Here is a 21,207-nt window from a genome sequence, read left to right as displayed (position 1 = left end):
CACAACAGGTGTATTTATTTTGATTTCACAGTATCTTTAATGTAGCTATCCTAACCAAATCAACCGTCCACAATGTTTTAAAGTATTTATAATGTAGCTAACCAAACCGAATTGACCATTAGTTATCATGAGTTGTATATTTATTTACAATGAACAAAAAAAACAACCGAAGATGCACAATCTTGCGTTTGGCTCTCTCGTCATTTGAAAGAAGGCTTGCCAACGTGAGTGTTTGGGTATGTTCAGAAGGACGAGTGAATCGTAGGCATCCCGGTGCTTACACCCCGAAAGAGGACAGCCAACCTACAAACAAGTACAACCGAATTTGTACGAACGAGCGGTGAACTTCGGTGATTTTCGGTTATCTTCGGGTGTGTCTCTATTCCGTTTGAAAAGTAAGATTTCGTTTTTTTTATACGGTACAAATTTATTAGTGTGTAGTTAGTTTTTATTGTATTTCAATATCTATGGTAGTTTTGAGAATACCGGTACGCGTCGTAAAGTGTGACTATTGGCTTTGTTATTTTATTATTTTATTTTTAGTTTGTGCCTTTAAAGGATAATAATGGATGCACATTTAACTGAAGAAGAAGAACAGTTGTACGATAGACAGTTACGTGTGTGGGGTCTCGAATCACAAAAAAGGTAATTCTTAAACCATTTGATGCTGTGTGGTAACCAAACAAACCTTTCACTTTTATTATTACACACCTTATTTTCCAGAACCCGGTACTCTTAAGATATTACACGCCTTATTTTCCCTAACCCGATACTCTTAAGATATTATACAAGGAACATTAATATAACCTAAAACACCATTGGGGATAGATATATATGTACGGAGAGCAGCGAGGTGGGTGACGGGTGTGTGTTGGAGAAGGGAAGGGCAAGTTGGTGAAATGCATAGTATGTCAGATTATTGGTTGGGGTGGGTAAGTTAGGCTTTTTAAGTTGATAATGGGAGAGGGGAGCTCAAATGTGGGTGTAAAGAAACGAGAGATCACGGGTGGAAGCTCAGGAGGGAATGAAGGCAAACAGAACAGGGAGGCATGACTTCCTAGTGAGAATGGAGGAAGTGGATAGAGTTGGGGGTGAAAGATTCAAGGTATCTGAGGAGAAAATAAAAGGCGAAGAGGGGGAGAGAAAGGGGAGGACTCCTGATCACTGGGTGAAAGCCCAATTGCAAGTGAAATAAATCAAAGCCAAGAGCTAAATAATTATAGTTCTAAATTAAAATCTATACATCACATGTTCTCTATATTAAGACAAACAAGAAAGCCACCAATCTAGGAAATTATCTTTTTTGTATAGTCAAACTAACCTAACCAACTGTCCACATTTGTAAATTACCTAAATATTTTAAATATAGTTGACTTATACCAACTGACAATTTGTATGATATCACAGTTTTTGTAATATGTAAACCAAGCCTAACTACTCATTAAAACTAGCAACTACTTGAATTATTATTATTGATCAATTGATAAACTTGCGATAGGGCTTCCGCCCAGTGGCAAGGAGTTCCCCCTCCCGAATTTCTGAAGCCTCTTCCTCAAGTCCTTTCCTCTTCTCACATCCAGTATCTTTCCATCAATCTCATTCCACTCCCTCCCTGTCCTTGCCAGAAATACTTGCCTTCCTCTTTCCGTTCTTCACTCTCTCTGAATCTTCCATTCATGATCCCTCCTCCCTCTATACAACCCTTTGTTCAACCTGTCTCCCAGCATCCCCCAGCCCCCTTACCCCTTTCACCCTAAAATAATAGCAAATAATTTACGTACAGAGCAGTTATAACTAGGTTTTCACAATCCCTCAAATAGAAAACTAAGGGATTGGCTTTTAACTGGATAAAGCTGAATTTTGAAAGAACTTTATTTATCTTCTGATTCCAGTTCCTTCAGCTAAAAATTAACTGTTACTAGGTTTCACATCATGGAGTTTGCTGACATCATTTGTTGCATGTACTGATGCACAAGAATCCAAAAACCTTAGCTCTTTTATGATTTAGCTGAGAACTTGAACTTGCGACTAAGAATCCCTATTTTTCATCACTCCGTTGATTGGTATGAATGTTTTGGTTCAAACCTTTTCTCCGAATTCATGTTTGATGTCTGCCAACAATATTAGGTTCATTACACTTAAAGCACTTTAGTGGCTTCTTTGTATACAATGCTGACTCATTTTGATTGAAGTCTTCACTCTTGACTTCTTGCAGAAGCTTAACTTTAATGGAATCCCTTGTAATGAGTGTCCAAAAATTTTCAAGACATGATCATTGGTTTGTAATGGTCTGGTAAACCAACTGGGTACCTACCTACTCATCGCTCACACTGAACTTCATTTAATTTAACTTGAATTCAGTTGTGATAATTCTATCACAATCGTCAATGGAATTGCCTTTATCTTAAGTTGTCGTTACGAAAGATACACCTGGTAAGACCTGAATCTTTGATAGCGTTTTCCAAAGCTTCTGCTGCGGTTTTAGTATCATGTATGTGCGAATAATTGGTCCCTTTTCTTCCAGACTGCGTCCATTTTCAGAGCTTCTGAAGCATACACTATATCACATACCATACATACCATAAATAGTCGTGAACCAAATATACCTTCATTACAAATTTCCATTTTGAAAAATTTTCTGTCCCAACTAATATTTCCACCATAGGTACTAATCCCAAAATTGGAGCACTCATTTTTGAGATACAATAACGATTCGGCCTAGAAAATATGAGTCCTCATGGGGTTGACGACACAATGTGACATTGTCCGCTCACGAAAGATAAAAAACTAACTTTTAACGACCATGTACAAATTCATTTCAAGTAATCCATTATTGACTGTGCCCATAAACATTGTTAGGATGTAGAATAACAATGCTATTTAGAAAAGTGGATTTAAAATACTACAGTTTTCTTCATGACAGTACACAGACGTTGTCTCTATGTGGAAACAACCAAAGATGTGTATACACAACCAATATGTACACACCTAGATACAGAAATATAAATTTACATTCCTATCAATTAAACAATAGTTTGGTCATAGTTTCTTGTGATTTACAGGAACTAAAAATTATATACTAATCAAGATGATATCATTTAATTAACTGAATAAGCGGTAAATACTTCTCAAAAATTAAAAATATTAAATAGTTAATTCCTCTTTTGTGGGAAATCCCTGACTACTGTAAATCCCCAGTCTGTGGGAAACGCCCATTCTATAGAGAATCCTCCTCCTGTGTGGAAATATCCTTTATGTGGTTAAGTCCCAGTCAGTTGTGCAGATTTGCTGGACTTCAGTTCTTAGATTGTTATAACTTTTCTGGTTCCACGTGAGTGGCAGAAAGCGGGATGTTCTATGGATTTCATTTGAATATGCTACGAACCAAATTTACTAATGCAATAAAAAAAAGCTCGCTTAAACCTAAAAAAACATGGTTTAAACAAAAAATACAGTATTTTTTTTTTAAACCTGGTCTTTTTCCATGCCTGTTCTTATGCTTAAAAATGTATCACTTTGTGGCTTCTAATGAGAACTCTGCTTGCGTGTGGTTCCAGACTGCGAGCTGCTCGAGTCCTGGTCATAGGAATGCACGGCTTGGGCTCAGAAATAGCCAAGAACTTGATTCTGTCCGGCGTGCGCTCTCTGACGATGATGGACCACACCGTCGTGACCGAGGAAGACTTCTCTGCGAACCTGTTCGTGGAGCGTTCTCATCTGGGCAAGAATGTGAGAGTGACAGCTGGTGTTTACTTGTGGATCAGATCCTTTGCAGTGAAACTTTGCTAATACAAAATTAATGGGCCTGTAATTTTGTGCCAGCAGAACTTTTGGTAAATATGTAATTTAGCTGTATTTGCGGAAAAAAATGTTAAAAATCCGAAAATACTTTTATTATTTGCTCTTTAACTTCCTCTTTTCATTAAACCCGGCGGATATAAGAAATTCCAAATACTTTAGGAGATATCAAATTTTTTAATTTTCATATTTGGGCAATAATTGTTAAAAAAAAAAAAAATTAAATTCCGAAAATACTTTTATTATATGCTCTTTAACTTCCTCTTTTCATTAAACCCGGCGGAGATAAGAAATTCTTAATACTTTAGGAGATATCGAATTTTTTAATTTCCATCACAATACCTGTGCATTCATGCGGCGTTGAACATTGTTTCTTGTTTACGAGTAAGAATTTTTTTTTTGAGACGTAGGTGAACGACTACATCATTTTCTACTAATGGCAAAGGAATTGTACCCGCCTCTAACTTAGGTGAGTTTTTAACGTTTCAAATTTTAATGTTTTATTTGTTATTTGGATATTGTTGCGCAAGTAATAAGTAAAAAAAAAATATTACGTGAGTTGTTACTGTTCATCCTTTGTCCCGGTTTGTTAGGTCAGGTCAGTTACATTATAAATACTTTAAAACTAAAGAACCATTAAAATTAATTCACATAATTTTTAATGTCAGCTTAGTTTGAAAGTATTTAAAATGTAACTGACCTGACATAATCGACCATTTTATTTAATTAGGCATTCACGAACACATGGTAATAAAAAAATTTTGGCGGTCGAATGATTGCACAGGTCTTGTATAGCAAAATAAGAACTGCGATATCTTCTAAAGTATTTGTAATTTCTTATCTCCACCGGGTTTAATGAAAAGAGGAAGTTAAAGAGCATAGAATAAAAGTATTTTCGGATTTATAACATTATTTTTCAGAAATACAGCTAAACTACATATTTAATAAACTTTTTCTTTTTTTAAATGTGGAACATGCTTATTTAGGGTATTTCATTAAAAATACTATCAGTTTATAGTAATTAAGCCCATAAAAATATTTTAGTTTTTCTCTCTTGGTCTTAATGTCTTGTCAACAGTCAAATGTCTTGTTTCATGCTTAGATTGCAGCACAGAGTATAATGGCAATCGCTGTTGCTAGAGTGATTCTACCCAGCTTGTTAACATCTAAGATATAATTTTTTAAACAATCTTTAATTGTAATACAATTTAATATATTTTGAATTTTACTTTAAGATCATAAATTAGTCTATTTACAGTATTTTTACAGTTGTAATCATTCTAACAAAAAAATAATAGTTCAATGCTAAACACAAATTATTTTATAGGAGAAACTATTTGTAGCAGTTAGTCACTAATAATAAGGCATTCCGTGAAATCATGCGCTATGCTCAATTTTAGTATTGAATGTGAGAGACACACACGCACACGCGCACACACACACACACACACACACACGTGTTTAAACTAAGATGACTCCATTCAATTATGACTTTAGAAATAAAAATTGAATATTATCAGATGATGCTCTTGATAAAATACAACAGGAAAATGTACTTCTGAAATTTTAATTTCAAATTTAATTTTTGCAAAATACACACCATGATTCAGCTAGATCTAATTTTAAAAATTTTAGTTGTGTCTAAATATAATGTTCTGTGGGGTATATCTGGCAACAATGCACACTGAAAGGATAGTGCTAATGGCAGAAATGTATTAGAAAGAGAGTTAATACCATTTAAATGTAGCACACTGCATACTAAGAATGAGATATGCTATACAAACGCATATACTTATCAACACAGTCCAAGAATCTGGGAGAATAATCTGCAATGGCTTTTCATTAAAAGAATACTGTATGGCGTTTGCAGTGTGTGATTCATAGTAGGACATACCATATTTAGGACTCAAAAAGTCAGAAAGTTTTTGATCATTATACTAGTTTCTTTCAAAAAATGCTAAGCATCTCAACTTTACTGGATAGGTCCTCATACCCAGCTATACTAACCTGGAGTGCTGGTCATTGTTAGAGGTAGGATGAGAGATGTGTCACTATTTATTTGTTCACCAGTTTATGTCAGGAGCTACTGTAAATTTTATAATGAGGCAATGATTTGCTAGATCTATTTTTTTGTGACATTTACCAATTGAACTTGACTAGGGGTCTGTTGCGTTAATATTTCTTCATTTTCTTTGAAAAAAACTTGACAATTTTTTTTAAAATTAGTGTTCAGGAGGCAGGTGACCTCGACTTGTGATAATTTAAATATAAAATTTTAAAATAATGTGTTTTTTTCCCATTCTGTGTACTTATGAAAACAGGTTAAATTATAATTGTTCACTTGCCTTACACAATTTGGTTGTGTAAATTAATTTTTTTTTGTATTTTATGTGTACTGCACTGTATATATTTTTTGCTTGCTAGAAACCGAATAGTATTAGCAGGTAAACCCATTGTGCCAGGCCATCTAAACTAAGGGCAGAATCAGAATGATGGTCAGCGGAGGATCAAATTAAATTTTTTAATACAAATTTTAGTACATTTAGAATTTAAAATTTTTAATATATTTTATTTGTGGTTCAAAAAATTTGTATCATATATAGCCCTGCAGTAAAATAAGTTTGGTAGGAGAAAATTAGATCCGCCAGTGATTGTGGTACCGCGTGTGTTTTAATGTTTTTAATCTATTGGCTGATTGATGTGGGATGAGTGCAGAGGCATGACAATGATTGAATAGAAAATAATTTGTAGCGTGGATCTCCAGGCAACAACCTTTATGTGTAATAGCAGACATCAGTCATGCCATCTTGAAGTAATCATTTTGTTGTCACGGTAGGCACAGCCTTACTCGTTTTGATTTCAGATTAATTAACAAGAATAACTGTTGGATTACGGAACTACCCTGATACGTAGACCCATGTGCTCATTTTCTTGGCTTAACACTATTGTAGTTGACACAAATTACTTGGAAACTGTACATCGTTTGAGGTTAGTTCATGTATCATGTAATCTTTTGGGGCAAATTAAACTTTTAATTTTCACAACTGTGACAGAATTAAAACAATCACAATCAGTCTTTTAAGTATTTTTTCTTTGTTATATTTAGTCTGATTATTGTGAAGTTTCCCTATTATCAATGGACAGTGGCATCTTGATAAACTACCAGACTTTTCAGCTCACTTTCCTCATTATGACCCATCTGGTATAACATAGTAGAGATAGCAGCATATCTTCTCTCTGTAGATCTATGGAAAATTTTTGCATTGATGGAAGTTTCACTGAAGTTTCATTCACATATGTTCATAAAATAATTTGCTTTAAAGTGTAGCATGAGTTTTAAGTGAGATGATTTAAACTGATGCGTGTGTCTGCTACAGCGCGCTGAGTCCTCGTTGGCGCACGCGCGGCAGCTGAACCCCAGCGTGGAAGTGACCGCAGACACGAGCTGCGTGAAGGACAAGACAGACGCGTTCTTCAAGAACTTTGAACTGGTATGCGCAACCGGCTGCGACAAGGCCCAGATTGTGTCCTTGGACTACACGTGTCGCAGCCTGGGGATCAAGTTCTACTACGGTGCGGTGTGGGGCCTGTTTGGTTGCATGGCTGCCGACTGCGGACTGCACGAGTACACCACGTGAGTACCGGGTCTTCTCATTCGGGCTAAGCTGGACGAGGGCACAAGGTATTGGTGGTTTGGACAGGGTGGCTAGCAACAGGGAAACTTGGAGGAGCCAGAGGATTTTCAGCAACAGGGAATTTCTTAGGTAGTGAAGGAATTTTTTTTTATCTATGAGGTTACTGAAAAATTAAAGTTATAGCAGGGATTTATTTTCATTTGTACTGGTTCCATGTACTCATCCTTTCTTTACCTTTTCCAACCCGTATCTAAGTGTGCCGAAAAGTTTTTCTTCTATTCTTTTTTACTTGATACGTTGATAGTATATCAGCACTTTGGCCATGCACATTCACTTTCAGTGCTATCAGCAGTGCGATAAAATAATTGATAGTGGCCTGTTGTAATAGTGCAATGTGGCATGCCTACAAGTGCCAATTTAGAAATATTTATTTTTATTGGTGACTAATAAATTATAGTGGTCAGGGGAATTTTTTTTTGAAGCCTGGAAAATTCAGGTATGTAATTTTTTTCTGTTTTGATAGCACCCTATTTAGACTTACATTAGAAAAACCACAAGACATTTGTGACTTTAACTCTAGTATACACTAAGTGGTCAGCAGGTTTCATTTAAGATGTTTCTGCAGGTAAGTCTTTAATTTTTGCATTATGTTAAATCTTATTCTTTTGTGTTGTCTGCCAATCTGCTTAGTTTGATTGCAACCAAAAACCAAAACTTCTGTGAACATTGAACATTTCACAACAGTGGCCCTGGTAGCTTCCAAGAAATCTTTCATCATGTCATACCTCCTATGTTAGCAGCTATGTTAGTTTTGTAATGCAAGAGATTGTTGGTTAAGGAACAGACTGCAGGCTGGAGTGCTGCCAGTTGTCGCAATCGTGTGTTTCAGAATGTCGTCGGTGCCGATGCAGCCCAAGGCCGGAGATGAATCTCAGAAGGATGGCATGCTGGACATGACCTTTCAGCCCCTGGATGATGTGCTCAATGCCGACTGGAAGAGCGAGGACCTGAAGGGCAAGGCCGGAGCCCTGCAGCCGGAGTTTCTGCTCCTACTGGGTGAGTGTTTTTATCACCATCCATCCTTCTTGATATTTTTGCTTTTTCATAGATACCCGAAATCACTCCAAGTTCATTGTCAAAGGCCAATAAATTTGAATATTAGAAACGTTCAATTAATAAAATTTAAAAATCAATAAAGCAATTAATTAATGATGTACTATGAAAATGAATAAATGGTAATTCACTACTTTGTGAATAACCTGTATATGTGCCAGCTTTTATTTAATAAACTAACTTTGCTAAATGATTTTTTAAAAATTTGCATATTACTGACAGCTATTTAGGCTTTCTCCCCAGAATGCTTCAAGAGCTAATGGGAATTACTGCTAGGTTTTAGTTACAGCTCATTAAAGCAATGCGAAAAAATTTTTGCTAGCCAGGAGAACTGTAGTAAAAGGCTTTATTGGAGGTGAAATAATGTGCAGTTGTTGAGCATGGCGAGACAGTCCCAACATTGCTGGTGATGGTGGTGTTTTTTTTTCCAGTGCTGTTGGAGTTCCAGAAGCGAACAGGGCGGAAACCAAGTCCAGCCTCTCGCGACAAGGACCTGACGGTGCTCAAGGATATCCGGGACTCCTGGCTACCAGACATTGGCATCAAGGAGCCTGAGAAAGTGGGCGATACTTACTTCAGGTATTTATGAGGGAGGGGGTGGGTATAAATATGGATCTATTGAAAATAGTTTGCAAAATTTTACTGCTACTGTTCCTTTGTCTTTCACTATTCAAGCTCACTTTTGTTTCCACGCTATTCTGCAAAGCACATATCTCACAGCTTACACTACATATGCAGCTAAGGATCTGTACTTGTCCATTATTTTGCTAAATTGGCTCAATTCTGCTAATTTAAGTAAAGTGTTTTATTGCATAATTGCACTCGCTTAATTGTCACACTGTTTTTTTTTATTCGGAGAGAAAAAATTCTCGCATAAAAGTTGCATTATTTTTTTGGTTCTGCTGTTAGATTACGAGTGTATGTAGTAAATATAACCTTGCCAAAGATCATAGGACAAAGTACCATGCAACAGCAATTGGTTTTCAAGTTGCTGTCACACAGTGTGGTAGTTATGATGGGAAAATAAATTAATTGTTAACTCATTTAAGATGTACCGGAACAATATAATATCCTTTTTAATACGGCCAAATGTTTCGGTCCTGCCATTTTCTCCACACATTATTTTCCCATGTAAGATGTAACCAGTAAACTTCTTTTTCTGTATAAAATGATGTATTTTAAATAGGGATGGGAAATTCGATTCTTCGATACCCCGATACCCATCGATTCTGTGAAATTAATCGAGAATCTGGGAAAAACGTCGATTATTTGCATTTTCGATTACCTAACCTAATCTTTGCGTCAAAATTTAACTACAAACATACAAAACATATGTGGTACTGGAATAAAAGTGCCAAAACCAGCATAATATGCTTTCTAAAATAATTTTCCCTGAAAATTTTAAACATTCGGAAGTTTAGTGAAGATTTTTGCCCATTACTACTGTTCATAAATCAGCTATACACGTCTGTTTACTAACAAATATATACCCGTAATTTTAACTACATATTGTTTTGATTTACATACAGTAACCTTTTTTTTTTATTCCACGGTAATTAATGGTAATAAAAAGGAATATAAAAAATTATTGTATCCTTGCCGCAACGAAAATATAAACGCCGAGGACTCGTACCAATAACATAATACAACTGCGTAACGTAACGTACAAATGTATCATACCTTTAAACATTTTAAATGATTATATATTTATAATTGCCCCGACTGTTAATAGTTACACTTATTACTGCTGGCTTTAAATATATATTAGGCGTGGCTTAGGATAGCAACATAACATCACGAGATACCATAGATGTAGTAGCCATAGAGTATATATCCATGGATTAAATACACTGCTACAGCTTGCTGCCGTGCTGTATGGCACGATATAACAATTTGCTACGAGAAAAAAAACCGGGCGCTTTCATTTTATCACAAATGGTCGTTGGCGCGTTCAGTTTTACCGAATCAGTAAGATTAGATAGCTAGCACTTGGCCGCCGAATCAACTAAGGAAAGCAGCATCGGCAAAACATAAACACGTGCCTACTAGGTAAGTAAGTTATATTGATTGCAGCGACTTCACTTCGAAATTGTTGTATATCTGGAAGTATGTGTACTGTGCTTTTAAAATGCTTTAAAAACATTGTATACTTCCGAGTGTTTACTACGTTTTTTTAATTACGATCATGTCAAGTGAAGTCTGGGAGCATTTTTTTATTGATCCAAACGACAACAATTATGCAATTTGCCAAATTTGTAGTACGAAAATTTCGCAAGGTGGTTCTTCAAAAACAACAACAAACATGAAAAAACATCTTGGGAAACATACCGCGTTTATTGAAAATACCAAGAAGAGAAAACTTGATTCAGCAAATAGGGGCTTGGACTTACCAGCTCATGCAGAGAAATCAACTTCCTTGCCCTGCAACAGTGGTTCATTGTTTTCATCACCTTTGATTCCAGTCAGTCATCAGCCTTGTTCATCTCCTAGCAAAAGCAGCAGCACTACTTTGTCAATACCCCAGTCATCTGCTTGTACAATACTTGAACCTGATGATCCTAGCTCACCTAATCCCACAGACATTCTAAGCAGTTTCAAACAGTGCCAAATGCTGAAACCGAAACCAAAACCAATAGCCAAGAAATCCCTTGTCCAACCAACACTCAGAGAATTTATAACTCAAACCTCACCTTTCAAACCAGGTGACTCAAAAGCTAAATCAATAACTAGACATATTGGAAGAATGATGTGCCTAGATAAGCAGCCTTTTAGTATTGTCGAGGACAGAGGGTTTACTGAATTTGTGAAATTCATGGAGCCAAGGTATGCAATGCCCAGTAGGAAACATTTTTCGAAGAAAGTGATACCAGAGATGTACAATGAGTGCACAGAAAGTGTTAAACTACAGCTGGCAGATGCAGAGTATGTGAGCCTTACAACAGACATGTGGACTTCAACTAATAACGACGATTATATGAGTCTGACGGTGCACTTTGTCGACAGAAATTTTGTTCTGCAACATCTTTGTATCAAGGTAATTCCATTTATTGAATTCTCACACACAGGGTCGAACATTTGCACTTTTATCACAGAAACTCTTCAAGAGTGGAATCTGAGTGAAAAGGTTGTTTGCATTGTGAGAGACAATGGTAGGAACATCGTAAGTGCCCTAGAGACATCACAGTTGCAACATCTCTCTTGCTTAGCGCATACATTTCAGCTTGTTGTTAAAGATGGGTTACTTAACAACAAGAATGTAACTAGTTTGACAGCAAAATGCCGCCGCATTGTTGGTCATTTTAAACACTCAAGTAAAGCATGCAAGGAACTGAAAAATGCTCAGTCTGTTCTGAGTGTAAAACAGCATAAAGTCATCCAAGACGAACCCACCCGATGGAATTCTACATTACACATGCTGCAACGTCTACTTGAGCAAAAGCAGGCAGTCATCCTAGCTGCAACGAAGCTCAATTTGCCTGCAGAACTTTCGACTGCAGAATGGAATTTACTTGCCCATGTGTCTGACTTACTGAGCATTTTCAACCATGCTACACTTGCTGTTAGTTCTGCAACTGTGACTGCATCAGAGGTAATACCGATTGTTAACAGCACAAGTAGAGAGCTACAAAAGCCAGCACCCAATGGCTCAGGAATTCTGGGTATGAAAAATGATCTAATTTCTTCATTGAACTTAAGGTATGCAGAAGTGGAGCAAGAAATTTTGTTTGCAGCAGCAACACTTCTTGATCCTCGACTAAAATGCCATGTGTTTGTTAACCCAAAGTGTGTTGAAGTGGCACAAAATTACTTAATTGAAGAAGCAACAAAAACCAACTGCTCAGAGCCTAAGTTACCCAATGTCCAAACAAAGCAAACAGCAGCACCAGCAGCGAGTCATGGAATGTGGGCATTTTACAACAACATCATGAATGATGCCAAGTGTGAATCAAAGGAAACCTCTGTGAAGGATGAAATAAACACTTACCTTCAGGAACCAATTCTTCCTCCCACTGCAGACATTTTCAAGTACTGGAAGGAAAATTACAAATTTCCTAACATTAAAAAACTGGCAAAAAAGTACCTTAGCATACCACCATCCACAGTGTATTCTGAGAGACTTTTCAGTACTGCTGGCCTGATAGTTGACCAAAAGCGTCATCGATTAGACCCTGAAACTGTGCGAAGGCTTTTTTTTTCTAAACAAAAACTTGTAAATTGTTTTGTTCACAGTAGTGACATTTTTTTGAGTTTTGAGTAGGCCTTATGTTTTTTTAATACATTAATTTTCATCCTCTGGGTTAATTTTTTTATGATCTAAAACTAGTGATGTCTAATTGTTAAAAAGTGAACTGCAATATCTTTCTTTTATATGTACATAAATTAAAAGATTAAAACAGTTTCTACAATTTGTATAAGTGTTGAATTTTTTCTGAAAGCTGTTTAACTTCCAAGTATTTGCTAAATGTGTGTGGCTTTAAATAAACCTCTTTAATTCAGAATTCAAGTGAAATTCTCTGTATGTTAAAAAAAATCTCCCATCAGTTGCTCGATATAGGAATCGAGAATCGATAGGGAATCGAGAATCGATAGAGAATCGAGAATTGGGTATCGAGAATTGATATATTGGAATCGTCCCATCCCTAATTTTAAAGTTTGAATCCATTTGTCCTTAGGATATATCACTTAATTAATTAATTCACAGAAAAACAATTGTCGCCACTGTGCAGCACATATAAAAAGTAGCCAGCGCTAGTTGGCACCATTCATGATTGGTTATGTTGATGTCCGTGTAGAGTGCGCGCATGTAGTTGAATATCGATATTGATAGAAGGCCGATTGCATGCAGTGACACACTCTGTCTCATGCCGAGTAAACTACATTGCATAGCCCGCACTCTTTTGTGGTTAGTGTTAGTGTATACTATGATTGTTAATGTGTATACACTATGTTAGTTCTGACTCATGTTCTAGTTATGGTTTTCAGTTTTCTATTTTAGGTTGATTGAAGTATGTTTTTTTTTTTTTTTGCATGACCTATTAATTTCAAAAGTTTGGCTTGCTTTTGTATACTCTGCTTTTTAATTTAATGTCTTTCCATGCAACAAATTTTTGTTTATATGAGAAACTTAACCCCAACAGAAATGCTTTTCTCACAAATAAAAATTGCAGCCCTACTTTTCAAACTTGATTTTAGCATAAAATGTGTGACGATTATGCAATAAAACACGGTAATAATTTCTGTAAAAATAATCTAATAATTTTATCTTAAATTGATGAGAAAGTTATTAGAACACTGACTGTCACGGTAGAGTGTTGTCCTTCGAAATACTGTAAGTTATGGGTCCAGATTTTGGTCTAATCTTGAAGAACACTCAATGTAGAAAGTTTTGTGTTGGTGTGGGCAAGAGAGACTGTTGAGCGCTGGTGATGATGACCTGTGGGAGGAATGTTGCAGCTGCCTGTACGGGGAGGTGAGCCCGGTGTGTGGCATCATGGGGGGCATCATTGCCCAGGAGATCACCAAGGTACTGTCCCAGGTGGAGATGCCCTACAACAACCTGTTCTTCTACAACCCCCTGACCTGCAAGGGCTACGTCGACACCATTCCCTAGAGCTGCAGCTTCTCAGGTCACCTCGGACTCTCGTGCAGTTAGCATCAGCCGTCGAGAAACATGGTGGTTCAGAATGTGACAGTTTTAAGACTGATGTTTGTGTGTTACTGTGTGTTTGAGTGTTTTGATACTTGTGTCTAATCCAACACTACTGTTGGTTCAGTTATTTCAGTATGTATTGTCTGTCATAGTGTATTACTTTTGTGAACATTTGAACTTTTAATTTTTTATATGAAAATAAAAAAAGGTGTCAAAAAGTACGGTTTAGTGAGATTATTTTAACAAGTAAAGCTTGAATCGTTAATGGGCGAATGGTTGGTGTACGTACAGTTAACCAGCCATAGCTGTTTGCATCTATAGATTGCTTTGTTTCAGGAAATGGGCATTTCCTCTCTTTACAGTACACAGTTTCTGCAATGGTCAGTTGATGGAAGATTGTTATTGTCCCGAATATGTCGGCTCGCATATTTCGACCTATTGTTTTTCAGTTCTAAATTTGGAGGAAAAAATAAGTAGGTTAAAAAAAATTAAAAAGTTAACTTGTTTGCAAATAATCTTGTGTATTCTTGGAAACCTACTGGTCACATGATTAAACATCTTCAAACATAGTTTATACACAAATTATTTTTCAAGTTAGTGTTAGACACCAAAATTATTATAATATTTCATTAAATGAAATTTTTGAATTTGAAACTAGGGGCTAACAAAACTTAACAACAGCAGTCTCTATCATTATCGCCATCACTACAGCTCACACTCTCTTCACTTCTGGTTACTCTATCTTCCCCGGCTAATAAACAATTAGCAACTGATCATTTGTAGGTTTACAAATGTTTTATTTATAAAAAGAATTTTGCACCATTGTAAAATTGTACAAATATTTTGACATGCAGGATAAAATAGACATGTTTTAAGGTACCCTACCTACAGATATATTTTTTGTTTTCTTGGAATTTATGAAGTGCCCACATATAGGTTGAGAGTGCCTTTTTTCTTCATAAATTTATGGAAATATTTCCAACTTATATCCAGGACAGTAAATTTAAATGACAGTAAGGAAATTATAGCATTACAGTGGAACCCGGCAATTACGTTCCTGCGAATAGCGTTTTCCCGTCAATTAAACCATTTTTTGCTGGTCCCGCCATTTGTCCTATGTTTACAATACATTACATTCCCGCTAATCACACGGTAAAATCAAATGCCTTCTCGTGATATACACCGTTGTTGTCATCGAATAAAGCGCTTGTTGTTACGTGTTGCCAACCGCAACTGTAGTAAGAATACTTATTCCATTTCGATTCTATCGATTCCTCGAACAGAGTATCGTTCCGTTACGTACGTGCATGTTGTGCACTACGTCGCAAATGGAAATTTGGGTGCTTTTATTGTTACAAAATTTTTTTCGTTCTTCAGATCGTTCCATGTAGTGAAAGGAACACGTCCGCGTAGCACATACATGTACAGTTTCTCGCTCCTTGGCAAATGTTGGCAACCCTACTGCGAACCACTGTGTTCGTGTGTTGGTTTGGTACCAGTGATTCTGGGCTTTATTTTCACGTTCTACAGATAATTTATTCACGTTTGTGATTAAATTTTTGCAATATTCGTGCAATGGCGAGTGGTCGTGAAAGAAACGTTTTAATAGTTGAGCAAACATGCAATATTTTGAGGCAGTTTGACAACCACGTTGGATCGCGTGTGGCCTTAGCCAAGGCATTGGATATTCCCGTGTCTGCATTAAACACAATTGTTGGTAATCGAACATCCATTGAAAATGCTGCAAAACAAAGTGGGCCAAGCCAATGGCAAAAAAAATCAAAACTGTGAAGGTGTCTAAATACCAAGAACTGGACGGCTTAGTTAAGGAGTGGTTTGATTCTACACGGGCAGCAAACATTCCAGTGGACGGCAGGTTGATTCGCGAGAAAGCAACGCAGATTGCGGATCGCTTAGGCATTGAGTTTACCCCCTCAAATAGTTTGATTGATCGATTCAAAAAGAGATACCGTATTTACTCGCGTAAAGGCCCCGCCCGCGTATAAGCCCCCCTCCTTGTTTTGTAAACATTTTTGAGAAAAAATTTAAAAACGTGTTTTTCTGGGTTTATCTGAGGGCAGGGCAGCTTAACATGCATCAAACAACAAGCCATGTATTGTGAGCGGTGGGAGGTGATTTTGTAAGTGGCAGTGATACAGAGACTGGTATTATAGTTTGTCCGTTCTCAGTAGGACCGTCGTGAGGCATGCCAGACGTAAGCAGTTAGTCCTATCTCAAACGACATAAAGATAAAGAAAGCTGGACTCGCGCGCTGCCGCTGTGTTGATGTGGAGTGTTGGAGAAGAAGAGGGGAAGTGAAGGAGGAAGGGAAGTGGGTCAAGGATTCTAAGGCCCGAATTCAGAGTTGACCTTCGAAAGGGCATCCAACTCTCATTCATCTGGCAGACTCTCCGCCTCTCATACTTAAAAAACGCCTTTCAAATGACTGCCAGCTGAAAGCTTGTTCCCATCCACTTTCAGTGAAGATCTGGCAACATGGCACAAAAATTTTCTTAGATCAATTACTTGGAGTGTGTGTGGAAAAGCGCCCTATTTCATTTCGATTGTCTTTTGTCTGCTCTCCCGCTGAAAATAATATTTTGTTTGGATTGGACACTAGGTTAGAGTTACCAGACACTGATAATAAAAAAGGACATTCATCTCGCAAAAGGAGGACATTTCACTAAAAAGGAGGACATTTCACTAAAAAGGAGGACAATATATTTTTTTTAAAAAGCCATGAATTAATTACAATGGAGTACGATATTTAATATGTTTTGGCATTTAATACAATTTCAATATAAAGAATCAAGCAAACTACGCATATACAGCATATTAAAATCACGTGCTTATGCATGCGCTGCTACCTGTCAAGCTGTCATAGAACTACTTACTAGTGGGATGACTCTGCGGACAGTGCGCGCTTTACTCAGAGTGTAACTGCAGGAATTATCTCACTTTATAAAAAAGCCGGACATTTTGGAGCATTAGGGAAAATCTGGCCGGACGCAAAAAAATACATAATACATGGCCGGACGTCTGGTAACCCTACACGTGGTTGAGAAATTTTCTTAAGATGGATACGTTGCCTAAAATTATAGTGTTTTCTCCAGATGAAAAAGCAATTATTTTTGATCTCGTGAGAAAGCACAAAACCGTAATTGAAAACAAAACAAAAAAAAAACAAATGCAGTTTCTTACAGAGAAAAAAAAATTGTGTTTCGAACTCTTGATCCCGATAAAAATCAAACTGGTCTGCTAAATTTCTTATATACCTTCGCGGAACTGGATTTTCATTTTTAAGATTATCAAAAAATTCAAAAACCTCGTCAATGTGATTTGGAAATTTATCCAAATATTCTGCCATCGCTACAAAACACGTGTCTGATGCACACTTTGCGGGCGAAACGATTTCTTTAAAAACGCATATTTAATTCCAAAACATATTTTACATATCTGCCATATGACAAAAATGTTTTAAACAATTACAAACATACATGAACACGTTTTTATGTGAGAATTATGTATTAAAACCATCAACTGCTCCGCCAATTTTCAACTGAACAGGCATTCGAATGAGCTTCAGACCACATTCACTTTCAAGTGGCTGGCTCTCCTTATCCAGCAGTCAACCAATCACTGAAAAACTTCTCTGCCGAGCAGCTTCAATGGAAAAGCCTTTCGGTGTGTGAATAACTGTCGAAAGAGCTCTCTGAATTCGGCCCTAACACTCCTTTGTCTGGTTGGCTGGCTAGCTGGCAGGAGAGAGGTTAAGCCACGCCTCTGCCTCTCTCCCCTCCTGCCTCAGCGTTGCCTCTGCCTCTCTCCCCCCGTCATAGCACTGCCTCTCCCCCCTGCGGAGTCGTTGCCTCTCTCTTCCTCTTGCCGCGTCGCTGCCTCCCCCGCCCTCCCTCATTAGAACAAAGACGCACGACTTGAAAAGAAAAATCTAGGTATTTTTTCCTCCAAATTCGCGTATAGGCCCCCTCCCCTTTTTTGGAGTCGAAAATTTGGGGGAATTTTACGCGAGTAAATACGGTATAATGTTGTTTACCATACTGTTTGCGGTGAAAGCAAACGTGTTGATCTGGAAAAACACTTTGCCAGATGTGTTGAAGGGTTATCACCCTAAGGACATATTTAATGCCGATGAGACCGGTCAAGTTGTTAAATGTTAGGCCTATAACATATTTTTACTTAAGTTTTGAGATTGCCGTTAACTACTCAAGTTAATTGCAAACAAAAATAATACCTATAGTTATTGTTGTAAAACTTTATTACAGCAAGCGTTGACTTGAAGAATTATACATATCTTCACGAAGTTTTTAGTAAAATTTTACTTTCCCCTCAATTACACTTTCCCCTGAATAACACCATTTTCAGTTTTCCCCTTGAAAAGTGTAATTCAGGGGTTCCACTGTATTTGTTGTATTTCATCAAGCACACTATCTGTGAATACTAATGTTATACCTCTTAAGGCATTTTATAACTAAAAACAAATTGATATTTTACACCTTGTATGCAGACACAAGATTTTATGATTTTATTTTTAAGTATATTTTGTTTTAAAACCGGAGCTCTCGTTATTGAACATATTTTTTATAAATTTTGTTTATCATAACAATATCATATTTCAGTAAAGCCCTTTTAAGACGACATGGCTTAAAACGTTTTCCCGTCTAAAACGTCTGACTAAGATAGCACCAAAAGTTTGCCATGCCATTAACCTTAACATTCTTCATTTAATACATTTTGGGGTTATCAGATTGTCCAGCTTAAAAAGCACTACATCAACACAAAAAACTTTGTTTTCTATCATAAATTGTTAACAATTAGGTACATGCCCAAACACATTCTGACCATAGTGACCACTTGTTTTACACGCTAAATTTAGGTTTGGCTTTATATGGTTGCATGGCACGTCAAACAGTGCCATAACGTCCAATTTGCACAATATGTATCAAGCCATTTGTGGTAACTATGGAACTTTGTCAGAATTTATTTGTTACTTGCGGTTTTTTTTTTTTTTTTTCACTTCATGTGTGTCATGTGCCATTTTCAGCTGGGTTGATGGTAAATAATAGACGTATATTTCGTACGTATGTTGCTTTTTGATAATGCATGGTACAAATGAATTATGTTCATGTGGATAAGGATACAGTAGAGCACCCCTCAACCGTAATTCCCACAAACGGAACTCCCGATATCCGCAACTAATTTTCCAAAACATTTCCGCACTGGAACGAGGCGTTTTTGCTTTTGCCTGACTGTACATGTCTTGTAGGCACGCGCGCACGTGCACGTCTGTCAGAGAGCTAATTATAGCCAGTCTTTCCCGCGCATTGCTTAATACACCGCTGGTTTTCGCGTCGAACGTGAATTACTATAAACATGTTTATGCTATAAGTAGTTTTATTGTTTCACTATGTCAAGTAAATTGAACATTCCGGCCGGCCCGAGAGTATGTACACCGACTCCCACTACACACGCTGACACACGTGATAGCGAGTAACATTTACTTCCAATGTGTGATGCTTTCATTTGTAGACAATAATTTAGTGTACAAATATGTATTATGTACATATTTATACGTTAATATATGATTAAACAGTCTACATTTACCTGTGTTTTTAAACGAGATGCTTGAAGTGTTAGTCTTGTGTATGTGAAATGTAAACTGTGCGTGGCAGTGACTATACACTCTCCAGGAAGTGTGAATCACTAGCACGTCAACACAGAAGTAACACAACACTGCAGCTGTAGTCCTACTACCTCCCCCGAACCCTCTTCAACATCCTCTTCGCTCACGCACGCACCCACCCACAGAGATAAGAAACACGTGCCTACCAGCTTGCTTGAATGAAGGTCATTCAACCGGCCCGGAGGCCGGCCCTACCGCAACTTCCCTTAACCGGAATTTTCCCATAACCGGAATAGACCTCCCCCCAATGATTCCGGTTGAGGGGTGCTCTACTGTATTTGTACTCCATTTTGAAAAACAGTTGTGAGTACACTTACATTTTTATGATTAGTATTTGGTTTATATTAACCTATATAAATGTAAATAAAATTATAAGGATGATGCATTAAGGGCCGATATTATGACCTCCGGCTAAATCCTCAGGTTAGCTAGCCTGCAGGTAAGGCTAGCCTCCGGTTAACGAACGAGGGGTGTATTATGACCCATACTTAGCCTGCGGTTGGCTAACCGGAACCTGACGAAGCGTGTGGTGTAATAATGGGTGTGTTGGTAATGAAATAAAACAGAATTTGGTAACTTTTGTTGCAAGACAGTTATTTTTTCTGGTAGAATGTTAGTCAGCTGTTTGTTTGTATTGTGATTCGGAATATTTACAGCTGCAGTAAAGAAATATGCCGCGAACTTTATCTTGCAACAGATATAATTAAATTAACCAAAAACTACTTTGACGTCAAACCTGCTTTGTATTAAACCATAAAATTACAATTTACGATTCAAAACCGTGTGTTTTCAACTTTACTCTTATATTGGAACTCATGATTTTGTTAGGTTATATATTAAGCCAAAACTAACGAAGTAATTCTATACCAACAAATAAATAGGGATGACATTTTTGCTAGAGAACACTTATTTCTTTCATAAATTTATTTCATAATCAAATAATATAGACCCCGTTTCGGGAAAATACTTGTCGATTTTCATTTCACTGGTGTAGGTTTCATTTTTGTACTAATAGTAGTTTCGTATCACGTATCCAAATTAATCCGATCCTGATGGAATTAGTTTGTGGTATAGGATGCTTGCTGTTTTAATTTAGTAGGTCGAGAGATCCTAGATATATTCACTGGGGAAATAATTATGATTGTAAAATGTATACGAAAGAAATATATTTTTACAAGACCTGACATAAATTTGTTTGCATCGTGATATGTTAGGTATTTTGTGTTGTGTACAGGATTTTTCAACATTCTAAATTAAAACAGCAAGTATAATGTAAAACAAGACCAACATATAAAGGGTCATGCCGATAA

At 37.0% G+C, this 21,207-nt stretch overlaps 1 protein-coding gene across 1 annotated transcript; it reads left to right on the top strand.

Annotated features, from left to right (window-relative positions):
- The first annotated feature begins 408 nt into the window (after positions 1-408).
- Positions 409-14,417, top strand: LOC134541883 (SUMO-activating enzyme subunit 1). Its single transcript, XM_063385602.1, has 6 exons — positions 409-645; positions 3,558-3,729; positions 7,176-7,432; positions 8,323-8,489; positions 8,978-9,125; positions 14,001-14,417. The coding sequence occupies exons 1-6, from the start codon at positions 566-568 to the stop codon at positions 14,155-14,157; spliced, it is 981 nt and encodes a 326-aa protein (XP_063241672.1). The 5' UTR covers positions 409-565; the 3' UTR covers positions 14,158-14,417.
- Positions 14,418-21,207: the final 6,790 nt, after the last annotated feature.

Source organism: Bacillus rossius (genome assembly GCF_032445375.1).
Source record: "Bacillus rossius redtenbacheri isolate Brsri chromosome 4 unlocalized genomic scaffold, Brsri_v3 Brsri_v3_scf4_2, whole genome shotgun sequence".
Taxonomy (NCBI): Eukaryota; Metazoa; Arthropoda; class Insecta; order Phasmatodea; family Bacillidae; genus Bacillus; species Bacillus rossius.
The sequence above is the reverse complement of the archived record's forward strand: the minus strand, read 5'-3'. Positions and strand labels throughout refer to the sequence as shown.